Source organism: Sus scrofa, chromosome 15 (genome assembly GCF_000003025.6).
Source record: "Sus scrofa isolate TJ Tabasco breed Duroc chromosome 15, Sscrofa11.1, whole genome shotgun sequence".
Classification (NCBI taxonomy): Eukaryota; Metazoa; Chordata; class Mammalia; order Artiodactyla; family Suidae; genus Sus; species Sus scrofa.
Genome location: NC_010457.5, coordinates 104,966,285 through 104,989,590, shown reverse-complemented (window position 1 = coordinate 104,989,590; position 23,306 = coordinate 104,966,285). Strand labels below are relative to the sequence as shown.

The window sequence follows — 23,306 nt, the reverse complement described above, 5'->3', positions numbered from 1 at the left end:
ACTCCAATAGATGAGTACCTATGGACTTAAAAATGAAAACATGAAAAGAAGCAAAAAGTGGATGCTCAGCACCACTGGGAAACACCATCTCATCATGTGTGAATCTGTGCATTCATGCTTTCTGAGAGTTTTTCCCTTTCCCCTCAGCTCACTGCTGCTGCCCTATCCCTCCTGCATTCCAAAGCAGGGACTCTGACCTCTCCAGCAAAACCACACAGAAACCTTTATATCATAGCATGTGGATACAATCATTTTTGTTTGGAAGATAAAGGGCAAGAGATGTGGAGAAGCATCCCCCTGGGGCCTGACAATGTCAGCAATGAGAATGGATGTTTAGGGCTCCAGGTCCTGCTATTCCACTGAGCTTCAGATTAAGTGCCCATGTGTTCTATAATAAACTGAGGTTTTTGTGTGAACCTGTGATATGCAGAGCCCTCGGAAGATCAGGGCTCAGGGCAACACCCTCTTTCTGGGTGTACGAGTGGCACTGCAGGCTTTTGCATGATTCCTGTGGCTCCCTGGTGATGGGCTACTTGGAAACTGCTGAGTGAGTCTGTGGGATTTAGCATAGCATCCGTTATAAGGATCTTGAAGGACAAGAAATGATCAAAGAGAACTGAGTAATTTGAAAATAATGACAAGCTCCGTAAGAGAACACTGGTCTTCTCTACACTGGGTGTATTCTCGGAGAGCCACAAACAAATTATACAAATGAGAACCTCTAAATGCTCACCCACTGATCACGTTCACCACTTCGTGAAGGCTGAAGCCTCACCGGAGATGGTTCCCATTTCCCCCAACAACATGCAGACTAATTCTGATGACACAGGTGGATCGTCAAGTCAGTTTCTCTCATTCATTTATTCAACTTTACTTGGTTATCCCATCAGTATTCTGGCCTAAGCCACCCCCATTCCAAACACTAAGGCACATTGCTTTGGGGAAAGTTACTGTGAATGTTAGTAGCATCAGTCCCCTTACGGGGTCTCTGGAAAGAGCCTTTTATGCAATGCCCGTTTCCCTAAATTCAACCAAAGAGAAGAGCAGTATATACTTAGCCCCCAGAAGCTTTCATTTCCTTCCCTTCCCCTGTTTTGAAGGTGACAAAGTTGTATTCATGTCTAAAAAGGGGAAAGAAGGGAAAAAATCCAATGTAATTAGTGCTAAGTCTCAGCCAAGCGGAGTGGCTGGAGTTTTCCATTAGCATCCGCTTCCTGTGTATCTTTGTTTTTAGGCCCTCTCCACACAAGACCCAAACCATGCTTTATTTTTTAATTATCAGAAAGATTGCCTTTGGAATGGATTAGCAATGAGATCCTGCTGTGGAGCCCTGGGAACTATGTCTAGTCACTTATGATGGAGCATGATAATGTATGAAAAAAAGAATGTATACATGTATGTGTAAATGGGTCACCACGCTGTACAGTAGAAAAAAAAATAATGTATTGGGGAAATTAAAAAAAAGAAAGCCTTTGAGTATAACTTTTCACACAATAAACAGATTCAAAGTAAATATCCAATTCCTAGATCCTATCCCATTGTTCTCCTGGTAACATCTTTCCCTCCCTTTAGCTATTGAAGTTGTCGCCACCTGTTCTGCTCATGGTACTTAGAGAATACACCCAAGGTTGGAATTGTGGCAGCCACAATGCAATCTTGGGGCTCCCGTATGTCAACACACTGAGGCTGGCATGACAAAAGGATGGGAAGAACCCAGTTCTACAATGACATTTCGGCATGCTCTCCAGAACTTATGTTTCATGAAATTTATGAACTTGTTTGATTTAAGCCACTTTCATTCAAGTGATTGTTGTGCATATTTTAACTAGCCCACTCTTTGAGACGCACTGTCATAAATATTGGTGTTCCTCCGGGCTCTGTTCTAGATCCTGCTCTCTGCACACATCCTTTCCCTGGGTGATCTCATCCACTCCCTTGGTTTCAGATATTATCTACTCTGAAGACTCCTGAAGTATTTCTAGCCCAAACTCTTCTTTGGAACTCCCCAAACATGGAACAAACTCTGTAACAGACAGCACCACTTGGATGTCTCAGACTCAACAAGACCAAGAAATCATGACCTGCTCCCTGAGTCTTTTCATCCCCCAGAATTTCCCATCTCAATAAATGGCACCACCACCTACCCAATGGCTTGGGCTAGAAACCCAGGAATCCTTACTGCCTCCTCCTTCTCCCTCAATTCCCATGTGTCCTCTTTCTCTCCATCCCCACTGCTACTCCCTCCGTTGAGGCCCCCACGGGGTCTCATGTGCCAACTGCCACAGACTCCTAGCTGGTTTCTTTCCTTCCTGTCTTGGCCCTTCCCATTGGTTTTCTATGGTGCAGTCAAAATTATCTTTCTAATATGCAAAGCCAGTCAGATTCTTTCTCTAGTTAAAACTGTTGCCTGACTCACTACACTAGACAGAAATCCCTGCAATCCAGTCCCTGGTGAAGCCCTTAATATAAGCTTCATTGTGATTTTAGTGAATTTATTGTCCATTTCCCCAATAGTCCCTAAGCCCTACAGAGCGCAGGAATGGAGCTAACTCCCCATACCACGCAACCGCACCTGGTACTCAGTAGCTAATAAGTGTGGGGTAGAATGAATGGATGGACTTATAACAAAGTTTTAAAAGCTTTGGGTGGTGACTTATCAATGAATCATGAAGTCAATCTGGTGGATTTATGATCAATTTTCATTTTATTTTATTCTTATTTATTTATTATTATCATCATTATTATTATTTTGCTTTTTAGGGCTGCATCCGTGTGCGGCATATGGAGGTTCCCAGGCTAGGGGTCGAATTGGAGCTACAGCTGCCGGCCTCCACCACAGCTCATGGCAATGCTGAATCCTTAACCCACTGAGCAAGGCCAGGGATCGAACTCTCAACCTCATGGTTCCTAGTCAGATTCGTTTCCGCTGCACCACAACAGGAACTCCCAGCTTTCATTTTATTTTTTTTTTTAATTTTATTTATTTATTTATTTATTTATTTATTTATTTTTTGTCTTTTTGCTATTTCTTGGGCCGCTCCCGCGGCATATGGAGATTCCCAGGCTAGGGGTCCAATTGGAGCTGTAGCCACTGGCCTACACCAGAGCCACAGTAACACGGGATCCGAGCCGCGTCTGCAACCTACACCACAGCTCAGGGCAACGCCGGATCATTAACCCACTGAGCAAGGGCAGGGACCGAACCCGCAACCTCATGTTTCCTAGTCGGATTCGTTAACCACTGCGCCACAACGGGAACTCCCAGCTTTCATTTTAAATAGATGAAAAATAAGTAGGTGAGAATAGTATGTAATAAGGGTATTAGTTCGTGCAAATTTTTATTATAAGATGTGTCAAATATAGTTCTTAGAGTGAGGTGGTTTAGTAAAATAAAAACGAAAGTAACTGGCGTTTAATATGCAAGCTTTTTTTTCTATAATGAAAAGAAGCAGCTCCCCTTATGAAAAAAAATCTGAGCTCCTTTGGTTGAAAAGGACTCCTGTCCCGGGGGATTACTTTCATAGATTTCAAAGCCTGAAATTCAAGGAAGAAAGTGCCTACTTTAGCATTTTAGGTTTCTGTGAGCAAATAACAGAGGAACTTCAAATCCATCACAGATGCTGCCTGCCATAGCCATTTAAGCCTAGGAGTGCTATTTAATTCTATTTCCCCAGAAAGTGTATCTTAAACATACCTTGTCTCACAGCCTTGGAGAATTTCTCAATGGCTGCCTCTCCAGCCTTCTCTCTTTAAGAGCAGAGTGTCCGAGCCAATGAGGTGCTGCTGTTCTGTTTCCATAGCAATAAAAGAAACAAACCTTCCTCTGCCATCCCCAAGGAGAAACCTCACAACTCGAGGCTCAAATCAAGAGAATCTGAACGGAGGGGTGAGCTTCTGTTCTGGTTTAACTTTCCCTGCAGTACTGAATTGTCTTTAGGAGGGAAATTCATGCACGCTCCAAGTCAGCCTTCGTAAAAGCCTTTGGCTGGCTTCAGCCTGTCTCTCTGCACCACACATACTGTGGATTTTCTGCTCTAGCATTTCAATCACTTGGAATGACCACTAAAGCCTCAAGTTCTGGAACCTCTGGATTTAACCTAAAATGAATTCTGATTTTGTGTTGATGGGAAACACTTTCTCTGTATCGTTGTGGGGTCTTTAAGGGCCTTGCCTTGGAGAGGAACCACATGGGAAAAACAAATCTTTGGGCAGTCCAGGGTAAGCTCTTTGAAAAGAGGTTTTATATAATTTTTTTCTTCTTTCTAGAGGTTCAGCTGGCTTACTGGTGACTACAGGCTCACTAGCTGGCACGGTCAGTGCACTGAGCCCCAGGTAAAATCATCAGGGAGAGATACAGGAAAGGAAGAGAATGAGGAAAAAGAACTCTAAGACGCACACACACCTATGTTCTTGGAACCGTACAATGCAACAAATCAAGCCATTGTGAATGCAGCAGATCTATCTATGCTGATATGAAAATACCTATTAGATATCCTGTTATATAAAAAGAGCGAGGCATGATATAGTGTGTCAAGTATGGTCTGATTTATGCAAAAATTTTTAAAGATTATAGAACATTTCTGGAATGATATCCAAAAAGCTGTTATAGTGGTTTCCTCTTGGGAGAGTAAGGGAGGTAGCTGATGTTTAGCTCATATGCAAGTTTACTGAAAGATTGAAATACTGCCATACTGATTGTGTGTACACATTGTCCAAGGCTCTCAAATGCCCTCCCTGCCACCTTGGTTACCGCAACACCTCCTCTGGCACCCTCAGACCTCCTCAGGATTCAGCAAGTAAGGGGTTAATGCCTGGGGGGGGGGGTGGCTGGGAATGGGAGTGGGCACCTCCAGCACCCTGTCCCACCCAGCCCTGGAGCCCATGGCTACTCTGATCCATAGCCTTGTCTTACTAGCTGTGAAATATTTTACATATCATCCCCATGCGTATTTGGAGGGAGAGGCTTTTACTTTTTAAGAGCAAAAGAATGTACACTGAGGCATTGTTCGTAATAGAAAAAAAAAAAAGGAAACAATCAGATATTCTTCAATGCAAAACTGGCTAAAAGTATAAATGGGTACATTCATAGAGGAGAAATTTACATAGTCACGATGATATAGAAACAAATCTCAGGTTTGTTTTAAAGATTTGCCTTAGCAGTTCCCTAGCAGCACAGTGGGTTAAGGATCCATCATTGCCCCAGCTGTGGACAGCCCACAACTGCAGTGCAGTTTCGATCCCTGGCCAGGGAAACTCCGTAAGTCTCCAGGGCAGCCAAAATAAATAAATAAAGATTTGCCTTAAGTATAATTAAAATGATAGATTTGTTTTGGCTTTAGTGTTAGAGAAGTGGGCTGGGTATAGAAGAATGAGGTTAGACACAAATTGATAATTGTTTTGGGGGTTTTTTGCCTTTTTTTTCTTTTTTTTAGGGCTGCACCCGTGGCATATGGATGTTCCTAGGCTAGGGGTTGAATCGGAGCTACAGCTGCCAGCCTATGCCAACAGCCACAGCAACACCAGATCCGAGCCATGTCTGCGGCTTACACCACAGCTCATGGCAATACCAGATCCTTAACCCACTGAGCAAGGCCAGGGATCAAACCCGCTACCTCATGGTTCCTAGTCGGATTTGTTTCCACTGAGCCTCTACAGGAACTCCACACAAATTGATGACTGTTGAAGCTAGCAATTTAGTTTCAATTTAACACAAACACAAAAATAAACCTATTCTACAAATTTAGAAATAAGAGCTTCTGGGAGCTCCCTGGTAGTGTAGTGGGTAGCATTCAGCGCTTTCACCACGGCAGCCCAGGTCCCATCCCATCAAACTATCAAACCACTACACATTGTGGCCAAAAAAAGGGGGCAATGATCTTCCATAAGCCAAATACCACTGGGGTACATAATATTCCTAAACTCAGTTGCCAGTTTTTAGAAAACTAATATAGGCAAGGCAGTGAGCCGAGAGCTTTCCTGACATGGTCTCATTTCATGTGCACAGCAACCCAGCGAGGCATGAATTCCCATGTTCCCTACAGATGAGGAAACTGAGACTCAGAAAAGTAAAAGTTCATTTCTTAAGATCCCACAGCTGATAAGTGGAGAAGTGTCTATGCAAAGTCAGACCCATCTGACTCCAAAACCCAAGGAAAATTTTAGTAAAGAATGTTGTGGAGGGGGGAAAAAAATCATAATCCTGACATTCTGACCCAATATCATTTTTTACTGTAGTCATTTCTAACCCACATCCATACTGCTAAAACTTGTACATAGCTGTTCATTGCACACACACTTTTATATCTTGCTTCATTTTCATTCTTCATGTTTCCACAGGCTTTCACTGAGTCAATTAAAATCTATGTAAAACTCCACTGAGTGGCTGTCCCATAATTTACCTATGCATTTTGGTTTTTAATTCTAATTTTTGATGTATCTATAATATTGTAATGACCACGATATTTTTATAGTTTCACCTATGGATCCTTCTTCTCCTTGTTGACTGGTCCCTGTGATTAGAGCCACCCAGTTTATTGGTAACCAGTTTTATCAAATATCTGTTGTGGACAAGTCACTTAGAGGCTCCCTGGGGGCACAGAGAGTGTCCTGGTGGAGCCAGGCCTTGAAGAACTGCTCAGTTCAGGAGTTCTCATCATGACGCAGCAGAAACGAATCTGACTGGGAACCATGAGGTTGCAGGTTTGATCCCTGGCCTTGCTCAGTGGGTTAAGGATCTGGCATTGCTGTGAGCTGTGGTGTAGGTCCCAGACGTGGCTCGGATCTGGAGTTGCTGTGCCTGTGGCATAGGCCAGCAGCTGTAGCTCCAATTCAACCCCTAGCCTGGGAACCTCCATATGCCGTGGGCGCAGCCCTGAAAAGCAAAAAAAAAGAACCGCTCAGTTGAGATGGCAGGTGAGAAGTGAAGGCACTTGCTGGGAGCCAGGCTGCCCCAGCCTCTCACTTCCTGCTGCAGGGACTCCTCTAACCCCCCAGGCTCAGGATTGGCTCTGCCCTCAGAGGAAGCAGATATGAGCTTCTGTCTTACCTCCGCAGCCTTCTTTCTTACCTGAATTCTAGCTGCCTGTGGCACCATCTTCTCACGGGGGATGCTCCACCTGACCCATTTCCCTTGCCTCCCTGAGATCTCCTGACCAGGTGCCCAAGCTAAGGGGAACACAGGTAGCTAAATATGGGGGCCCTGTCACCTGGTTGCTAGGCCAACATTTTCCATTCCATTCCCCCACTCTCACTCTTCTAGTGTAGTCACAATCACTTCGTAGTTAAATCAATATTTTTTACATTAGTATGTATGAGTGTGTAGCTTACTATGACTATATTTATTTTCTTATGCAATTTTTTTTTGTCTTTTTAGGGCCACACCTGGGGCACATGGAAGTTCCCAGGCTAGGGGTTGAATCAGAGCTGTAGCTGCCAGCCTACACCACAGCCACAGCAATGCGGAATCCAAGCTGTATCTGCGACCTATACCACAGCTCATGGTAATGCCAGATCCTTAACCCACTGAGCAAGGCCAGGGATCGAACCCAAGTCCTCATGATGCTAGTCGGTTTGTTAGCACTGAGCCACGATGGGAACTCCTCTTATGCGATATGTTTTAACCTAAAGTAATTATGCAATTTTAATTTTCTTAGGTGTCTAGGTTTCTATTGTTAATTTTCCGCCAAATTTCTGTTTCCTATTACAGATGCTCTGTAAACACATTATCACAAATGTAGTGCCTTAAAACAATGCCAGTTTAACTCACAATTCTGCAGTCAGAAATCTGAAATGGGTCTCACAGGGCTTACATCAAGATTTTGGCAGGACTGGAGTTCCCATCGTGGCGCAGTGGTTAACGAATCCGACTAGGAACCATGAGGTTTCGGGTTTGATACCTGGCCTTGCTCAGTGGGTTAAGGGTCCGGCGTTGCCGTGAGCTGTGGTGTAGGTCACAGACGTGGCTCGGATCCCGCGTTGCTGTGGCTCTGCTGTAGGCTCTTGGCTACAGCTCCGATTGGACCCCTAGCCTGGGAACCTCCATATGCTGCGGGAGCGGCCAAGAAATGGCAAAAAGACCAAAAAAAAAAAAAAAAAAAAAAGATGTTGGCAGGACTTTATTCCTTCTGTAGGTTCAGGGGAGTTTCATTCCCTAGCATCTTCCAGATTCTAAAAGCTGCCCACTTTCCTTGGCTCATGGTCCCTTTCTCAAGGACTCCTACTTGGTCATTTTCTTCTCTGATTCTGACCCTCCCACATTCCTTTTATATGAACCCTAGTGATTACCTTGGACCCACATGGATAATCCAGATATTCTCTCCCTCTCAAGATCCTTAACTTGCATGTCTCAGCTACTGTGAATAGTGCTGCAATGATCATAGGGGTGCGTATATCTTTTCAAATGAGTGTTTTTGTTTTCTTCAGATAAATACCAAGAAGTGGAATGGCTGGATTCAATGGTAGTTCTATTTTTAACTACTTAGGGGAATCTCCACACTGTTTTCCGCAGCGGCTGCACCAATTTACATTCCCACCAACAGTGCACATCCTCATTAACACTTGCTAGTTGTTGCCTTTTGGATAATAGCCATTCTGACAGGTTTGAGGTGATATCTCATTGTGGTTTTGATTTGCCTTTCCTGATGACTAGGGATGTTGAGCATTTTTTCTTGTGTCTGTTGGCCATCTGTATGTCTTCCTTGGAAAAATGATTATTTAGGTCCTTTGCCCATGTTTATTTATTTAATTATTAAATTTTCTTCTGGCTATGCCCATGTGATGTGAAAGTTCCCAGGCCAGGGACTGAACCCCATGCCATAGCAGTGACAATGCTTGATCCTTAACCACTAGGCCACCAGGGAACTCCCCTTTGCTCATTTTAAAATTGGATTGTTTGGTTTTTTGCTATTGAGTTTTATGAGTTCTTCGTGTCTTTTGGATATTAGCTCCTTATCAAATATATCATTTGCAAATATCTTCTCCCATTCAGTCAGTTGTCTTTTTTTTTTTTTTTTTTTGTCTTTGTCTTTTGTCTTTTGTCTTTTTAGAGCTGCCGAATCAGAGCTGTAGCTGCTGGACTACGCCACAGCCACAGCAACACCAGATCCAAGCTGCATCTGGGACCTATACCAGCTCACAGCTATGCTGGATCCTTAACCCACTGATCGAGGTCAGGGATCGAACCTGCGTCTTCATGGATGCTTGTCAGATTCATTTCCACTGAGCCACAACAGGAACTCCCCAGACATGCAATCTTATATTAGTTTCTGGTTTGAAAAATAGTGATTTGACATTTATATACATGACAAACTAATCATGATAAGTCTAGTTGCCACCTGTCACCATGCAAAGTTATTATAATATTATGACTATAGCCCCCACGCTGTACATTACGTCACTATGACATTTATTTTATAACTGGTCATTTGTATGTCTTGATCCCTTCATCTATTCTGCCCAATCTCTTACCCCTCTACCCTCTGGCAACCAGTTTGTTCTCTGTGTCAATGATTCTGTTTCTGTTTTGTTTTGTTTGCTCATTTGTTTCATTTGTCTTTCTCTGACTTATTTCACTTGGCATGATAGCCTCTAAGTCCATTTATATTGAGGCAAATGTCAAGATTGCATTCTTTTTTATGACCAATATTCCATTGTAGCTGCATTACACATCTTCTTTATTCATCAATTGATGGGCACTTAGGTTGTACAGCAAAAGAGACCATCAACAAAATGAAATGGCAACCTACTGTGCGGGTTCAAGCCCTGGCCCACAATAAGCACTCAGCTATGTCAAATGTTAAATTGCTTTCTTTCTTTCTTTCTTTCTTTTTTTTGTCTTTTTGTCTTTTTGTCTTTTTGCCATTTCTTGGGCTGCTCCCGCAGCATATGGAGGTTCCCAGGCTAGGGGTCCAATCGGAGCTGTAGCCACTGGCCTACGCCGGAACCACAGCAACTCGGTATCCAAGCCATGTCTGCAACCTACACCACAGCTCACAGCAATGCCAGATCCTTAACCCACTGAGCAAGGGCAGGGATCAAATCCACAACCTCATGGTTCCTAGTCGGATTCGTTAACCACTGAGCCACGACGGGAACTCCTAAATTGCTTTCAAGTCACGTCTCTGGGATGGCCAGGGGTGAGGTGTTACTTATAGTGAAGACCCTGCACCACATCAACAGCTTCCAGAGTCTTCTGTCTGCACTGTGGGCCATTCCTGGGTGCTTCCCAATTGGTCTCTAAGTATTATTGCTCTGATTCTGAACAGTGTAACTCTGCTGCTCTTTTCTCATTTCAGAAAGGGCCTTCTGACCTAGAAGCCAGGGCGGCCCCCGACCTGCCATGTACCCCAACCCTCTCATCTACTGCACCTGCTGGGACCCCTGGAACCTGGGACCACGAAGGCTAATCAAGACTCCTCAGCCACCCAGGAAGACCTCTCCAGTGAAGCCCAAGTAAGGATTATCTGAGATGGAGCAGAGCCTGGGCAATTGGGTTCCATTTGCAGCCTTCTTTCCTTCACAAAGTTTGCAGCACATTCAACTTGGCAGCAAAATCCCAGGTGGGTCAGAAAGTCCAGCTCTACAGCCTGTTGGCTGCACAGCCGTCTGGCCAGTGCTGCCTGGGCTGAGCGAGCTTTTCAATGACGAGGTCTCAGAATTAGTGCAGCAGAGAAAGGACCTGTCGAGGCTTCCCCTCCAAGAGGGACGAAGCGCTCCAGGAAATGAGGAACCCCCAAATTAGTGAACAAGTGCCGAGGCCTTGGGCCTGAGGTTCCCCAAGAACTTCCTAATTTTAAAGATTCCCACTGTCAGACCATATATTCCAATTTAGGGTCACTGTGGGGATCTCCCTTATTTGGGAGTACCAAACTAGGTTTCTAAATTTCCAATTTTCTCTTTCTTGTTTTTCTTTTTCTCTTTCAGGCTAACTCCTCTTCCTTCAGCTTCAAAAAAACAAAATTATGTCCAACCAATAACTAAATCTGTTATCACCCCAAAGTAAGTACTTTTTGTCCATGGGGCAGGAATGTTCCAAAGTACGTGAATAAAATAATCTCCCTTCTTGGCCTTCGCAGACTTTCCTGACTTGAGCTAATTGCTGCCAGATATGTCAGAGAATTACCAGAATCCACTGGGATTTGCCCCAAACCTCAGATCTTACAAGCAGATTCTGTGGCCTCTGCACCCACAGCTTTCAAGGTCACTACAAAGGAGCTCTCAGCTGGGTGCCCCAGAGGGCCATACCTGCCCTAAAAGGGTACAATGCCCAAGGCATGTCGTTGGCAAAGAGCCTTCCACGGATTTATGGTGTTGACTCATCCTTTTCCCGATTACTTTACAATGTCTAAGGTTGTCCCTAGATTGCAGCTCTGCTTTTACACATCAATTAAAATTTTAATCCTCGTTTATAAACTTAGATGTGTAACTTAGCTTTAGGCTTTTGCATGAATCTCTATATTCTATTTCTTTATTTGGAAAATATTTATTGAGCACCTATTATTTTCGAGACATTGAGTCAGGTGCACCGGGCCTGCAGTGAGGTTGCCACTCTCCTGACCTTGCATTTCACTGGGGAGGGGCAGGGAGCTGACCATAAACACATTAATCCATCCAAGGTCTGCAAGTGGTAGGTAGAAAAATAATGTAGGCACAGGGAGGCGGGATGGTGCGGGTGGGGCTGCTGTTTTATAAAGAGAGGTCAGGCAATCCCTTTGTAAAGAAACAGCAGGAGCTGTGCTGATACCTGGGGGGAGCACTCCTGGCAAAGGGAACAGCCAGTACCAAGGCCCTAGGTGGGAATGTGCTTGGCACGTCTGATTTTTACTGGAAAGCAAAGAGGCCCAGACAAGGGGAGTGCAGGAAGTGAGAAGAGAGAGTTGCAAAGTGAACTCAGAGACACAGCAGAGCTGGTGAATGTGGCCAGCAAAATAATGACCTCCCCCCGCCCCCCATGAAGTCCACGTCCTACTCCCTGGCAAATGAGATTATGCCCTGTTACTTGCCAAGGGAGAATTAAGATTGCAGATGAGGAGTTCCCATTGTGGCTCAGCAGGTTAAGAACCCAACTAGTATCCACGAGGATATGGGTTCGATCCCTCCTCACTCAGTAGGTTAAGGATCGCGGCGTTGTTGTGAGCTGTGGTGTAGGACACAGATGCAGCTCAGATCCTGCGTTGCTGTGACTGTGGTGTAGGCCGGCAGCTGCAGCTCCAAGTCAACCCCTAGCCTGGGAACTTCCATATGCTGTGCTTGCAGCCTTAAAAAGGCAAAAAAAAAAAAAAAAATTTAAACTGTAAAAGATTGCAGATGGAATTATATTACTGATTAGCTGGCCTTGAAATGGTCAGATCAACCTGGAATATCCAGGTGGGCCTATGTAAACATCAGAGTCCTTACCTGGGAAGGAGGAAGTCAGAATAGCAGAAAAGGAGACATGACAATAGAAGCAGAGGCAGGAGTGATGCCAGTGTTGGCTCTGAATATAGAGGACAAGGCTGCTAGGAAGAGGGCAACTTCTAGGAGCTGGAAAAAGCAAGGATACAGATTCTTCCCTACCATCCTCCAGAAAGCAGTGTAGCCCTGCTGACACCTTGATTTTCGCCCAGAGAGACCCATTCAGACTCTGACCTCCAGAACTATAACAAGTTGGTGTTGTTTTAAGCCACCAAGTTTGTAGTAATGTGTTACAGTAACAGCAGGAAACTCTGACAGTCCTGCTGGCCACTGTAAGAGATGATGTGTCCGCTGTTAGAGCTGCCATAACAAAAAAGCCACAGACTGGGTAGCTTCAGCAACAGAAGTTTATTATCTCACGGCTCTGGAAGCCAGAGGTCCAAGATCAAGGTGCCGGTGGGCTTGGTTTCTGGTGCATGACTCTCTCCGGGGCTTGCCGATGGCTGCCTGCCTGCTGCTTCCTCCCCTGGGCTTTCCTTGGCATGTTCACGCCCATGGGTCCCCCTGTGCATCCTAATCTCTTGTGCAAGGACTCCAATAAAATGAGATCAGTGCTCACCCTAATGGCCTCATTTTAACTAAATCAGCTCTTTAAAGATGGTAAATCTGAATATAGTCACATTCTGAGACCTCGGGTATTAGAGCTTCAAGCTATGACTTTGCACGGGGTGGGGGTGGGGGCAGAGTGGGGATTAACAGACAGGAAGCCATCAGAGGGTTCTGAGGATCTGACTTGCATTTCTTTCACCACATCGGAAGCTAATTACTCTTTTCCGACTCTTTCAACCTTGCAGATAAGCTCCCTCATAGATACTCTTGAGACACTTAAGTACCTGACGTTATGCTTGTATTTTCCTACCTGCAAACAAAAACTGATTCTAATCAGAGTTAACACTAGATCTCCGAATAGTAGCACTTTGCTTATCCTGAATGCATGTAATGAGCACTTTCAGGGTTCTAGAACACCAATTTCCGGTGCAAACACCAAGTATGGCTGTTGTGCAGACAACATAGATGTCACTAAAAATATGTGCATGAAAATTAAGCACTGTGCTTCTAGAGGAGCACTGGGGATCTTCACGCCAAGTCTCTCGGCCTGTGTTTTAGGGATAGTTCTACTATTAGACTAATGACAACTTGATTTTTCACTTTTCTACTGACCACCGTTTCATCACAATCTGTGTGCCAGTGATCCCGGGACTCTTAAATATTTCCTACTTCCCCTTTTTTTTTCAATTTTTGCTTTTTTAGGGCCACTCCCACAACATATGGAGGTTCCCAGGCTAGGGTTTGCATCAGAGCAGCAGGTGCCAGCCGACACCACAGCCCCAGCAACACCAAATCCCAGCTGTGTCTGCGACCTACACCACAACGCACAGCAACGCCGCATCCTTAACCCACTGAGCAAGGCCCAGGCTCAAACCTGTGTCCTCATGGATCCTAGTCAAGTCTGTAACCAGCTGAGCCACGACGGGAACTCCTTCCTATTTTCTGAAGGAGAGCATTTTAAGAGATTTACTCCAGGTAAGGTCACTTTTCAGAGATGGGTGGTGGGATCGGGGTACAGCTCCCAAGCTTGGAACTTTTCTTTCCTCATCAGTTGCTTTCTGAGCACACCTTTCTCTTGCAGGATGAAAATCCATTTAGGAAAACAAGAGGAGAGCAATAAATTACCTAATGTGAGTAAAAGACTTGGTGTCTGGTTGGGGATGAGGTGGAACTGACTAAAATGTTTTTAGGAGTTGTTTTGTTTGTAACTGTGCTAGGCATTTTCTCATATGTTATTTATTCCTCAAAAAAGTCTTTTGAGAGTTCTCCTTCTCACTACTTTTTTTTTTTTTTTTTTTTTTTTTTTAGGGCCACATCCATGGCATATGGAGGTTCCCAGTCTTGAGATCAAATCAGAGCTGTAGCTGCCGGCCTACACCACAGCCACCATAACTCAGGATCTGAGCTGTGTCTGTGACCTACACCGCAACTCACAGCAACACCAGATCCTGAACCCACTGAGTGAGGCCAGGGATCGAACCGAGTCTTTGTGGATGCTAGTAGGGTTCGTTACCACTGAGCCACGACGGGAACGCCCTATCCTCACTTTCTGAGATGCTGGTTGGTGGCAGAGCCAGACAGGATTTAAACTCAGGCCCATCTAATTCCAAACTGTGAGCAGTTTTCCCAATGCCTAGCTGCAGGGAAGGGAAGGAGCAGGGCCCAGAGGCAGAGTGCAGGGAGGTGGGGGGCAGGTATCAATGGCTGGGTTTTGCACATGTTGGGTCTGAGAGGCCCATGGGGATGTTCAGGAGCCAGCTGAACCTTACAATCAGATTTCAGGAGCAGTACCCCGGGGAGGGCACAGGAGGAAGTTGGGCCCTGGAATCCCACCTCGCGTGTCTGTCTGTAAGATGCAGGGCCCTAGCAGAAGATCGATCGGTGCAAGCTCAGCGCTCCAAGTCTGCACTGTTTACCTTACCTTCCGCCCCAACTCCCAGGAAGTGATAAACGTGTCACCTGGCTACCGCCTCATTCGAAACAGGGAGCAGGTTTCCGTCACCTTGGGAGATGAGATATTTGAGAGGAAAAAGCTTTTGGAATCAGAGCACATGAACAAAGTCAATTTTTCCAGGTAATGTCCTTGCACCCACATCCACCTGTCCCAGCCTGGCCTCAAGGACAAGCCCCTCATTTGACGCCCAGTCCCCAGTGTCCCTCCCCTCCTCAGCCCTGCAACCCACCCCTCTCCACTCCCACCGCCCTGCTCAGAGCCCATAGGAGTCAGGAGGATGGACACGTCAGGCCTTTTCCAACCTGGAGGATGACTGGGTTGGTGTCACTCGCACTAAAGGAGGTAGTTGTTCTTGGAGGTAACACATGGATGAAATATTCATAAAAGAGTCTGCATTTGGAAGGTGAGAATTGACACGAACATCAGGATTTCTGGGAGCCTCACGTCTGCATCTCTGATTCATTATGTCCACAGATACCACTCAGTTTAAGCCTCTGAGAGATGCAGCTTGGGCGCTTCTGGCCTGACTCCATCCTGGTTGAGCAGGCGGCCACCCCCTCTGTCACTCATGGTCCATCCGCTCTCTATCCTCCAGGACCATGTAAACTCAGTCCCCGCATGGTTTTCTTTCTACTCCTCAGTCTCTCATTCACATCCTCGCCTCCCCCATCTCCTCCTACATCCTCTCTCTCGTTTTCACACTCTCTTGTATCAAGGTGCTCGTCTCTGCTGCACTGCTTGCCACCCTGTTTGTTCCAGCTCCACCAAATAGAGCTGAATAAGCTTACTGATCTCATGGACGCCCCAGACCCAGAATCATCAACATCTATAACCTACTCTGAAAGCCACACAATCCCTTCTTGGTCCAGCCCGTTCCTTGTTTATGATGCACTGTCAGCATTAATCCTATTCCCCCACCTCATTTCCTAATCCTCTGAACTTTTCCCTCCTCCATTTCAACTCTCTTTACTGAGTCAAGGTCAAACCCTAACAGATTTCTTTTTTTTTTTTTTTTTCTTTGTCTTCTCTAGGGCCGCTCCCTCGGCATATGGAGGTTCCCAGGCTAGAGGTTGAATCAGAGCTGTAGCCACCAGCCGATGCCAGAGCCACAGCAATGCAGGATCCAAGCCGCATCTGCAACCTATACCACAGCTCACGGCAACGCCGAATCCTTAACCCATCGAACAAGGCCAGGGATCGAACCCGCAACCTCATGGTTCCTAGTTGGATTCGCTAACCACTGAGCCACAACAGGAACTCCAAACCCTAATAGATTTCTGACATATTCTCTTTCTCCTCTATTCAATGGGTCACTCTACCACCCCCGCTCACTTCTGGCCAGCTTACCCAAAAAGGCTATGTCAGAGGCTCAGCCACCCTACTGTCAAATCCCTTCTTCCTGACCACCCTTCCACCCCTCCACCCCCACCCTCATGATGAGGGAGCAGGTGCAGAACATGGCTGGCTCTCACCAGGCCGAGCCAGCCACGTTCCGGGAGGGGCCTGACTGGCATGGCTTGGAAGCTGTGTGCATGATGGGTTACTTGTCCTGTAGGACTGACATCGTTACCGACCTAGAAGAACAGATCTCAGAGCTGACAGTGATTATAGAGCAAATGAACAGAGATCATCATTCTGCCCAGAAATTGGTGAGTGATCCTTGAGTTAGCAGACATCTCTGTAGGAAGGGGAGAGACCAATAGTTTCAGATCACCTGCTCTGGTCCAGGCAAGAGGCCAAGCCCTTTACCTGTGGGAGCCAGGTTGTCCAGGCGACAGCTCTGACCATGGTCACCCAGCAGTAGTTCTGATCCCATCTTCATCCCTAACTGCAAGAACTCAAGTCCCTCCTCACAGCCCAACTTAATTTCCAGGCATTCAATGCCACTATCCTCTCCACACTAGGGGGCACTGGCCATTTCCAGCAGGGCTGCTGGGGCCTGCATGGTGAATTAAATTTCAGAGGTTAACAACAACAAAAGGCAAAAAGACAAAAAAAAAAGACCAAAAAAAAAAAAAATTTTCAGAGGTTGCTGAGGTTCTTGCCAATGACACCAGTGTGACCAATACTTCCAGTTTTGCTCAAAAGCTGCCCAGAATTGTCTAGAACCCACTTCCTATTGCTGTTGAAACTGCCAAAGCCCATGCTTCGGAATCTGCTGATTTCAATTTGTACCCGTCATGTTCCCTGGAGACTTTGGTGATACTTCCTTTAGATTTTATTATCTGTTTTTATCAGGGACTCCTCCTCTGCATCCCAAGCAGAGGGCCTGGTGGCCTGGCCGGAGGGATAAACCAGAGGGATGCTCAGATTCCCTCTTCCCCCACCCTTTGCCAATTGTCATTGAAACCCGTTGAAACTCATTGAAACCCAGTGGGAAGGTTGACTGCCCAGCAGGATTCTCCCCCCACCACCCCCGCCATATACCGCAGATGTGTCTGAATCCTACGGTGACCCAGCGACTGACTCAGGCTGAGGCCTTCCCTTCTGTTGATTTGTTTCTATATTTATCTGAAAACCCTGCCAGATTTATGGTCTCTTTCCTCAGAAAGGAAATTGAAGCTCAGGAAGTTAAATAATTTGCATGAGATCCTCACCTCATCAGGGGTGGGTTACTGGTTAAAATTCACCTTTAGAGTCACTGACATATCTCAGCCCAGCTGAAGACACATGTGGAGAATATTTCCATAGAAGGACCTCGGATATGGAGGTCCCATCATGGTGCAGTGGTTAATGAATCTGACTAGGAACCATGAGGTTGCAGGTTCAAATCCCTGGCCTTGCTCAGTGGGTTAAGAATCTGGCGTTGCCGTGAGCTGTGGTGTAGTTTGCAGACGCGGCTCGGATCCCAAGTTGTTGTGGCTCTGGCGTAGGCTAGCGGCTACAGCTCTGATTCGACCCCTAGCCTGGGAACCTTCATATGCCGCACAAGTGGCCCTAGAAAAGGAAAAAAAAAAAGAAGGACCTCGGATAGTGACTCTTAAAATTCTCCTGCCTGTGAACACCCCCCATTGTTGTGTGACTGTGTAGAAGGGAGAAGGGCTGACCCTGAACCCTTGTTTCAGCTGTCAGTGTCCATTCTTCTTGAGACACTGACCAGAAGACTGGATGCATTAGAATTGGAGGTTGCCTGGAAGTGAGCACTTCCTGCTATGCAACACGGCCATTCTGCCAACCAGCTCTGGGCTTTCTGTTGTTGTTGTTTTTATTTTTGTCTTTTTAGGGCTGTACTCTCAGCATATGGAAGTTCCCAGGCTAGGGGTCAAATCAGAGCTAAAGCTGCTGGCCTACACCACAGCCACAGCAATGCCAGATCCAAACCTCGTCTGCAACCTATACCACAGCTCACCGCAACACCAGATCCAGAACCCACTGAGTCAGGCCAGGGATCGAACTCACATCCTCGTGGATACTAGTCGGGTTTGTTACCATTGAGCCATGATGGGAACTCCCTATCAGCCCTGGTTTTAAGTTCGATGAAAGTAGAACGTGAGGCTTAGGTCTCTTTGGCTCTTCCAGGCCATGCCCTTCGCTCAGTCGACTTATGTATCCCCAAATCCAAAAGCCAGAATCTTACAAAGCAATTATAGTCCAGCCAAAGAGACCAGACTTGCCCACAAAACAGTGAAACGGATGGTTTCCATGCACCAATATTATGAACTGATCATGCACCGAACAACACAGAGAGAGACAAGAATTGCTCTATTCCCTCAGCAATGGTGTGAGATGGCACTGCAGGACACGGCGGGGTGAGCCTGGGGAGGGGGGCACTCACCATGAATGCAGAGACTTCTCAGAAGTTGCAGGCTGGAGCGGGAGTGATTTCCTCCGTCCTGTCTTGTTCACACCGGCCTCGTTTCCAGCTCTCCCATGAAATGGATCTCCGCTGTGCTGAGATGCAGCAGAACTTTGAAAGCAAGAAGAGGTAGGCTTTCTGGCACACGTGCCTGTGCACCAAAGGTCCTAAGGCTCCTGCCTCCTTGCAGGATTTCAGTTGCCTGGGTTTTCAGACAGCGCCAAATGGAGCTGGGTGGCGAGGGGTAGAGAATATGAGAGCAACGTCTTTGGAGAACAGGACGGTTTGAGGTCGCTAAAACAGTTTGAAGAAATCTTTTTTTTTTTTTTTGCTTTTCAGGGCCACGCCTGTGGCCTATGGAAGTTCCCCAGCTAGAGGTCAAATTGGACCTGCACCTGCCAGCCTGCGCCAGAGTCACAGCAACGGGGGATCCTTAACTACTTAGGGAGGCCAGTACCGCTGAGCCACAACGGGAACTCCCCTCCTTTCTGTTGATTGCTGAGAACCATTTATCAGTTCTCTGTGAGATTTCTGTGGTCGCTGCTGTTGTTCTTAGCCCAGCCTCTCCCTGCCTGCCTCCTCCTCCTCTCACCTCTACTGCCCCCTGGGGGCTTGCTCAGGACTTGAGCAAATCCGACAGAAGGTCTGGGAGGGGTAGGAGGCAGGGCCGCAGAGACAAACCAAGAGGAAGGAAAAGGAGGAGCATTGTCTGTGTGAGTGAGAAAATCCTTAAATTCCCCTTCCACCTCCCCCACTGGGCCCCAGAGCAGCCTCAGTAGTCCTGCTGGAGAGAAGCCCTCCTAGATGTCACAGAATTGCTTTTTTTTTTTTTTTTTTTAATTTCAAAGATGAATGTGGAGTTCCCGTCTTGGCTTAGGGGTTAACGAATCCGACTGGGAGCCATGAGGTTGTGGGTTTGGTCCCTGCCCTTGCTCAGTGGGTTGGGGATCCAGCGTTGCCGTGAGCTATGGTGTAGGTTGCAGACACGGCTCAGATCCTGCATTGCTGTGGCTCTGGCGTAGGCTGGTGGCTACAGCTCCAATTCGACCCCTAGCCTGGGCACTTCCATATGCTGCGGGAGCAGCCCAAGAAATGGCAAAAAAAGAAAAAAAAGAAAAAAAAAAAAAGATTTATGTATGTATTTTTTTAATTTTAAGGATTTGTTGATGTATGTATTTATTGATTTTGTCTTTTTAGGGCCTCACCCACAGCATGTGGAAGTTCCCAGGCTAGGGGTCCAAGTGGAAGTGCAGCTGCCGGCCTAACCACAGCCACAGCAACAAGGGGTCCTTAACCCATTGAGTGGGACCAGGGATCGAACCCATGTCCTCGGGGATATTAGTCCAGTTTGTTACTACTGAGCCACAATGGGAACTCCCTTATTTATTTTATTAACAGACTTTATTTTTAGAGCAGTTTTAAGTTCACAGTGAAACTGAGCATAAAGTACAGAGACTGCCCACACATCCTTGACCCCCACACCTGCTCAACTTATGTCAGCAATGACATCCTGCGTCCCTAAGGGGCATTCATTACAATCCACGAACCTACATGGACTCACTGTAACCTTCAAAGTCCATAGTCTCCATTAGGGTTGACTCTTGGTGCTGTACATTCTATGGGTTTTGACGAATGTTTAGTGATATCTATCTGCCATTGTAATATCACACAATAATTTCATTGCCCTACAAATCCTTTGGGCTCTGCCTCTGCATCCCTCTCTCCCCACGAACCCCCGGAAACCACTGGTTTTTGACTGTCTCCATTGCTGTGCATTTTCCAGAACGTTGTATGGTTGGCATCATACAGCCTGCAGCCTTTTCAGACTGACTTCTGGCACCTACCAACATACATTTAAAGTTCCTCTATGTTTTCTAGCTTGTTAGCTCAGCTGGCCTTTTATTTTAACACACCTCTTGAACCAGGCCAGCATCTGCCTCCTGGAATGAAGGCTGGAGAGACCTTGGGATCTAAAATTATCCTGAGTGCTCATCAGTCCAGTTTCCCAAGAGAGCTGAAAGCAAAGGCTGTGCTCTTGCGAGGAGCCTATGGCCCCCGCCTGCTCCATTCACAATAGGAGATGGTGAAACTAAGGGTCTTCAGGTGGCGTGCCGGGAGGATGCGGCAGGAAGTGAGGGCCCACCAGCTGCCTGCGTGAGGGAGGGGAGGTGGGATCTGGTGAACCCTTTAGGGATGACTGTGGCCTTCTCCTGGGATCCCACAGGGAGCTTGAGGAGGCTCATGCAGCACAGCTCTGTGAGCTGGAGAAAAACTACAAAGCAGCTTTGAAGGCAGAGAAATTGGCTGCCCAGGATAAACTAGGTATGGTTGGGACCTGGGAATGATCTTGGTGAAGGGGTGGAAGCTGACCGTGTGGGTCTAGGGCCAAGGCACTCCCACGGCTGTGGGTGGACTCCGCTAGGATTTCGAGGTTTTCCCTCTAATGCCCAGGAAGAGGGAGTGATTGATAATAAAACCGAAGAAAAGGGAAGTCTTGTCAACCAATGTCCTCCCTATACCCAGAAGATGGAAGGGCCCGCAGCCACGTTTTGGGATTGTTTTGGGATCTGAGCAAGTTCCTTCATCTCCCTGAATCTTGGGGAATTGAGGACAATAACACCTGCCTTTATCAGAGTGAAAAGAATTAGAAAGCAATTTTTAAAGAATGTTTAAAAGTTCTACAAATGGGGAGTTCCCATCGTGGCTCAGTGGTAACAAACCCAACTAGTTTGCATGAGGACTCAGGTTCGATCCCTGGCCTTGCTCAGTGGGTTAAGGATCCAGCGTTGCTGTGAGCTGTGGTGTAGGTCAAAGACACGGCTTGGATCCTGCATGGCTATGGCTGTGGTGTAGGCCAGCAGCTACAGCTCTGATTCAACCCTTAGCCTGGGAACTTCCACATACTGTGGGTACAACCTAAAAAGACAAAAAAAAAAAAAAAAATCTGCAAATGTAATACTGTGCCAATTCAGCAAGTTCCCTCACCTGTAAAATAATCTCATTAAATTCTAACTGACACTCTATGATTTGTATGGCCTGGTCACTTGTAAGGGTTGTGCGAGCCACTTTTCCCTTTATTTATGCTGCCCTGGAGAAGGGAAAAGTGTATCTCCTTCAGAATTCTGAGTTTATAGACTTATTTCCACAGGGAGTAGGAGAAATTCTGTAATCTTCTCCCTTTCTTTTATCTTACGCTTTTAAAAGCTGATATTTGCATCTCGCTGGTTTTCCAATTTTCTGAAGAGAATATGTATTGTTTTCAAAGCCGAGGCACATTAGGGAACGTTATTTTAAGAAGAGAGAAGTAGATACACCCTACAAGGTTTTGCTTCTCTTTTTCCTTCAGTGGTAGGTTTGCCCCAGGGATTAGTTCTCAGACTCGGTGTGCATCGGTCACCTGAGAAGCATATTATTGACAGACAGACACTGGGTCTGGCCTCTGAGACCTTGATTCAGTAGGTTTAGGGTGGGGTCCAGGCATCTGAATTTCTAAAAGCATCCAGAGTGTGTCCTGAGGCCACACCATGGTTTCACCACTAGCGGGATGAGCTTGAGGTGGGCAGGGGAGTTAACAGTTGAACTTGAAAGTATGTATTTGCACCCGTCGTGGTGCAGTGGAAACAAATCCAACTAGGAACCCTGAGGTTGTGAGTTCAATCCCTGGCCTCGCTCAGTGGGTTAAGGATACGGCAGCGTTGCAATGAGCTGTGGTGTAGGTGGCAGACACAGCTCGGATCTGGTGTTGCTGTGGCTCTGGTGTAGGCTGGCAGCTGTAGCTCCGATTCAAGCCCTAGCCTGGGAACCTCCATATAACCTGGGTGTGGCCCTAAAAAAGACAAAAACAAAAACAAAAACAAAAGAAAGAAAACATGTATTTCAGAGAAATAATGATGACCCTGTTGTTTTCCTTTTGTCCAGAGGAGATGGGAAAGGAATATAAGTATTTGAAGAATATGTTTCACATATATCAGGTGAGATTCAGAGCTCCTTCTAGATTATGACAGTGAAAGAAGCAAGGCTCATCCCTGGCTGGCATTGAGATGGATCGAGAGCTCTTGCCCAGAAAATAATTTCCTGAAGTTCCCAGCCTCCTTGAACCTCAAGTGGCACTTGCTGCATCCAGTTTCCTGAAATTCCCACCATCCTTGAACCTGACGATGGTGAGGGCAACTCTGCAGGACCAGTCAGTCACCTGGACCCTAAGGAAGCCTTTTGGAAAATATGTTTGTGATTACAAAAGTAATTCCTGCTCACTGGGTTGTTTTGGGTTTTTTTGCTTGTTTGTTTTTGGCTTTTTTAGGGCCACACCCGTGGCATAGGAAGGTGCCCAGGTTAGGGGTCTAATTGGAGCTGCAGGTGCCAGCCTATACCACAGCCACAGCAATGTGGGATCCGAGCCGCATCTGCAATCTACACTACAGCTCATGGCAACACCGGGTCCTTAACCCACTAAGCGAGGCCAGGGATCGTACCCGCAATCTCATGGCTCCTAGTTGAATTCGTTTCCACTGTGCCACAACAGGAACTCCTGTTTGTTTTGTTTTTTAATGGAAATTC

General features: G+C 46.4%; 1 protein-coding gene across 5 annotated transcripts in view; it reads left to right on the top strand.

Annotated features, from left to right (window-relative positions):
• Positions 3,241-23,306, top strand: part of ALS2CR12 (amyotrophic lateral sclerosis 2 chromosome region 12) — a 35,847-nt gene continuing 15,781 nt past the window's right edge. The window contains exons 1-10 of one of the 5 annotated variants that reach the window (XM_013982308.2): positions 3,241-3,886; positions 4,267-4,332; positions 10,293-10,449; positions 10,921-10,995; positions 14,081-14,129; positions 14,859-15,073; positions 16,509-16,602; positions 18,817-18,878; positions 20,974-21,071; positions 22,668-22,720. In XM_013982308.2, coding sequence (XP_013837762.1) covers positions 10,337-10,449; positions 10,921-10,995; positions 14,081-14,129; positions 14,859-15,073; positions 16,509-16,602; positions 18,817-18,878; positions 20,974-21,071; positions 22,668-22,720 — 759 coding nt within the window. In that variant the 5' untranslated portion in view covers positions 3,241-3,886; positions 4,267-4,332; positions 10,293-10,336. Of the gene's footprint in view, positions 4,219-4,266; positions 4,333-9,112; positions 9,267-10,292; positions 10,450-10,920; positions 10,996-14,080; positions 14,130-14,858; positions 15,074-16,508; positions 16,603-18,816; positions 18,879-20,973; positions 21,072-22,667; positions 22,721-23,306 lie in introns of those variants that run through there. The other 4 variants (XM_021075448.1, XM_021075450.1, XM_013982312.1 and 1 more) reach the window with 4 other exon arrangements.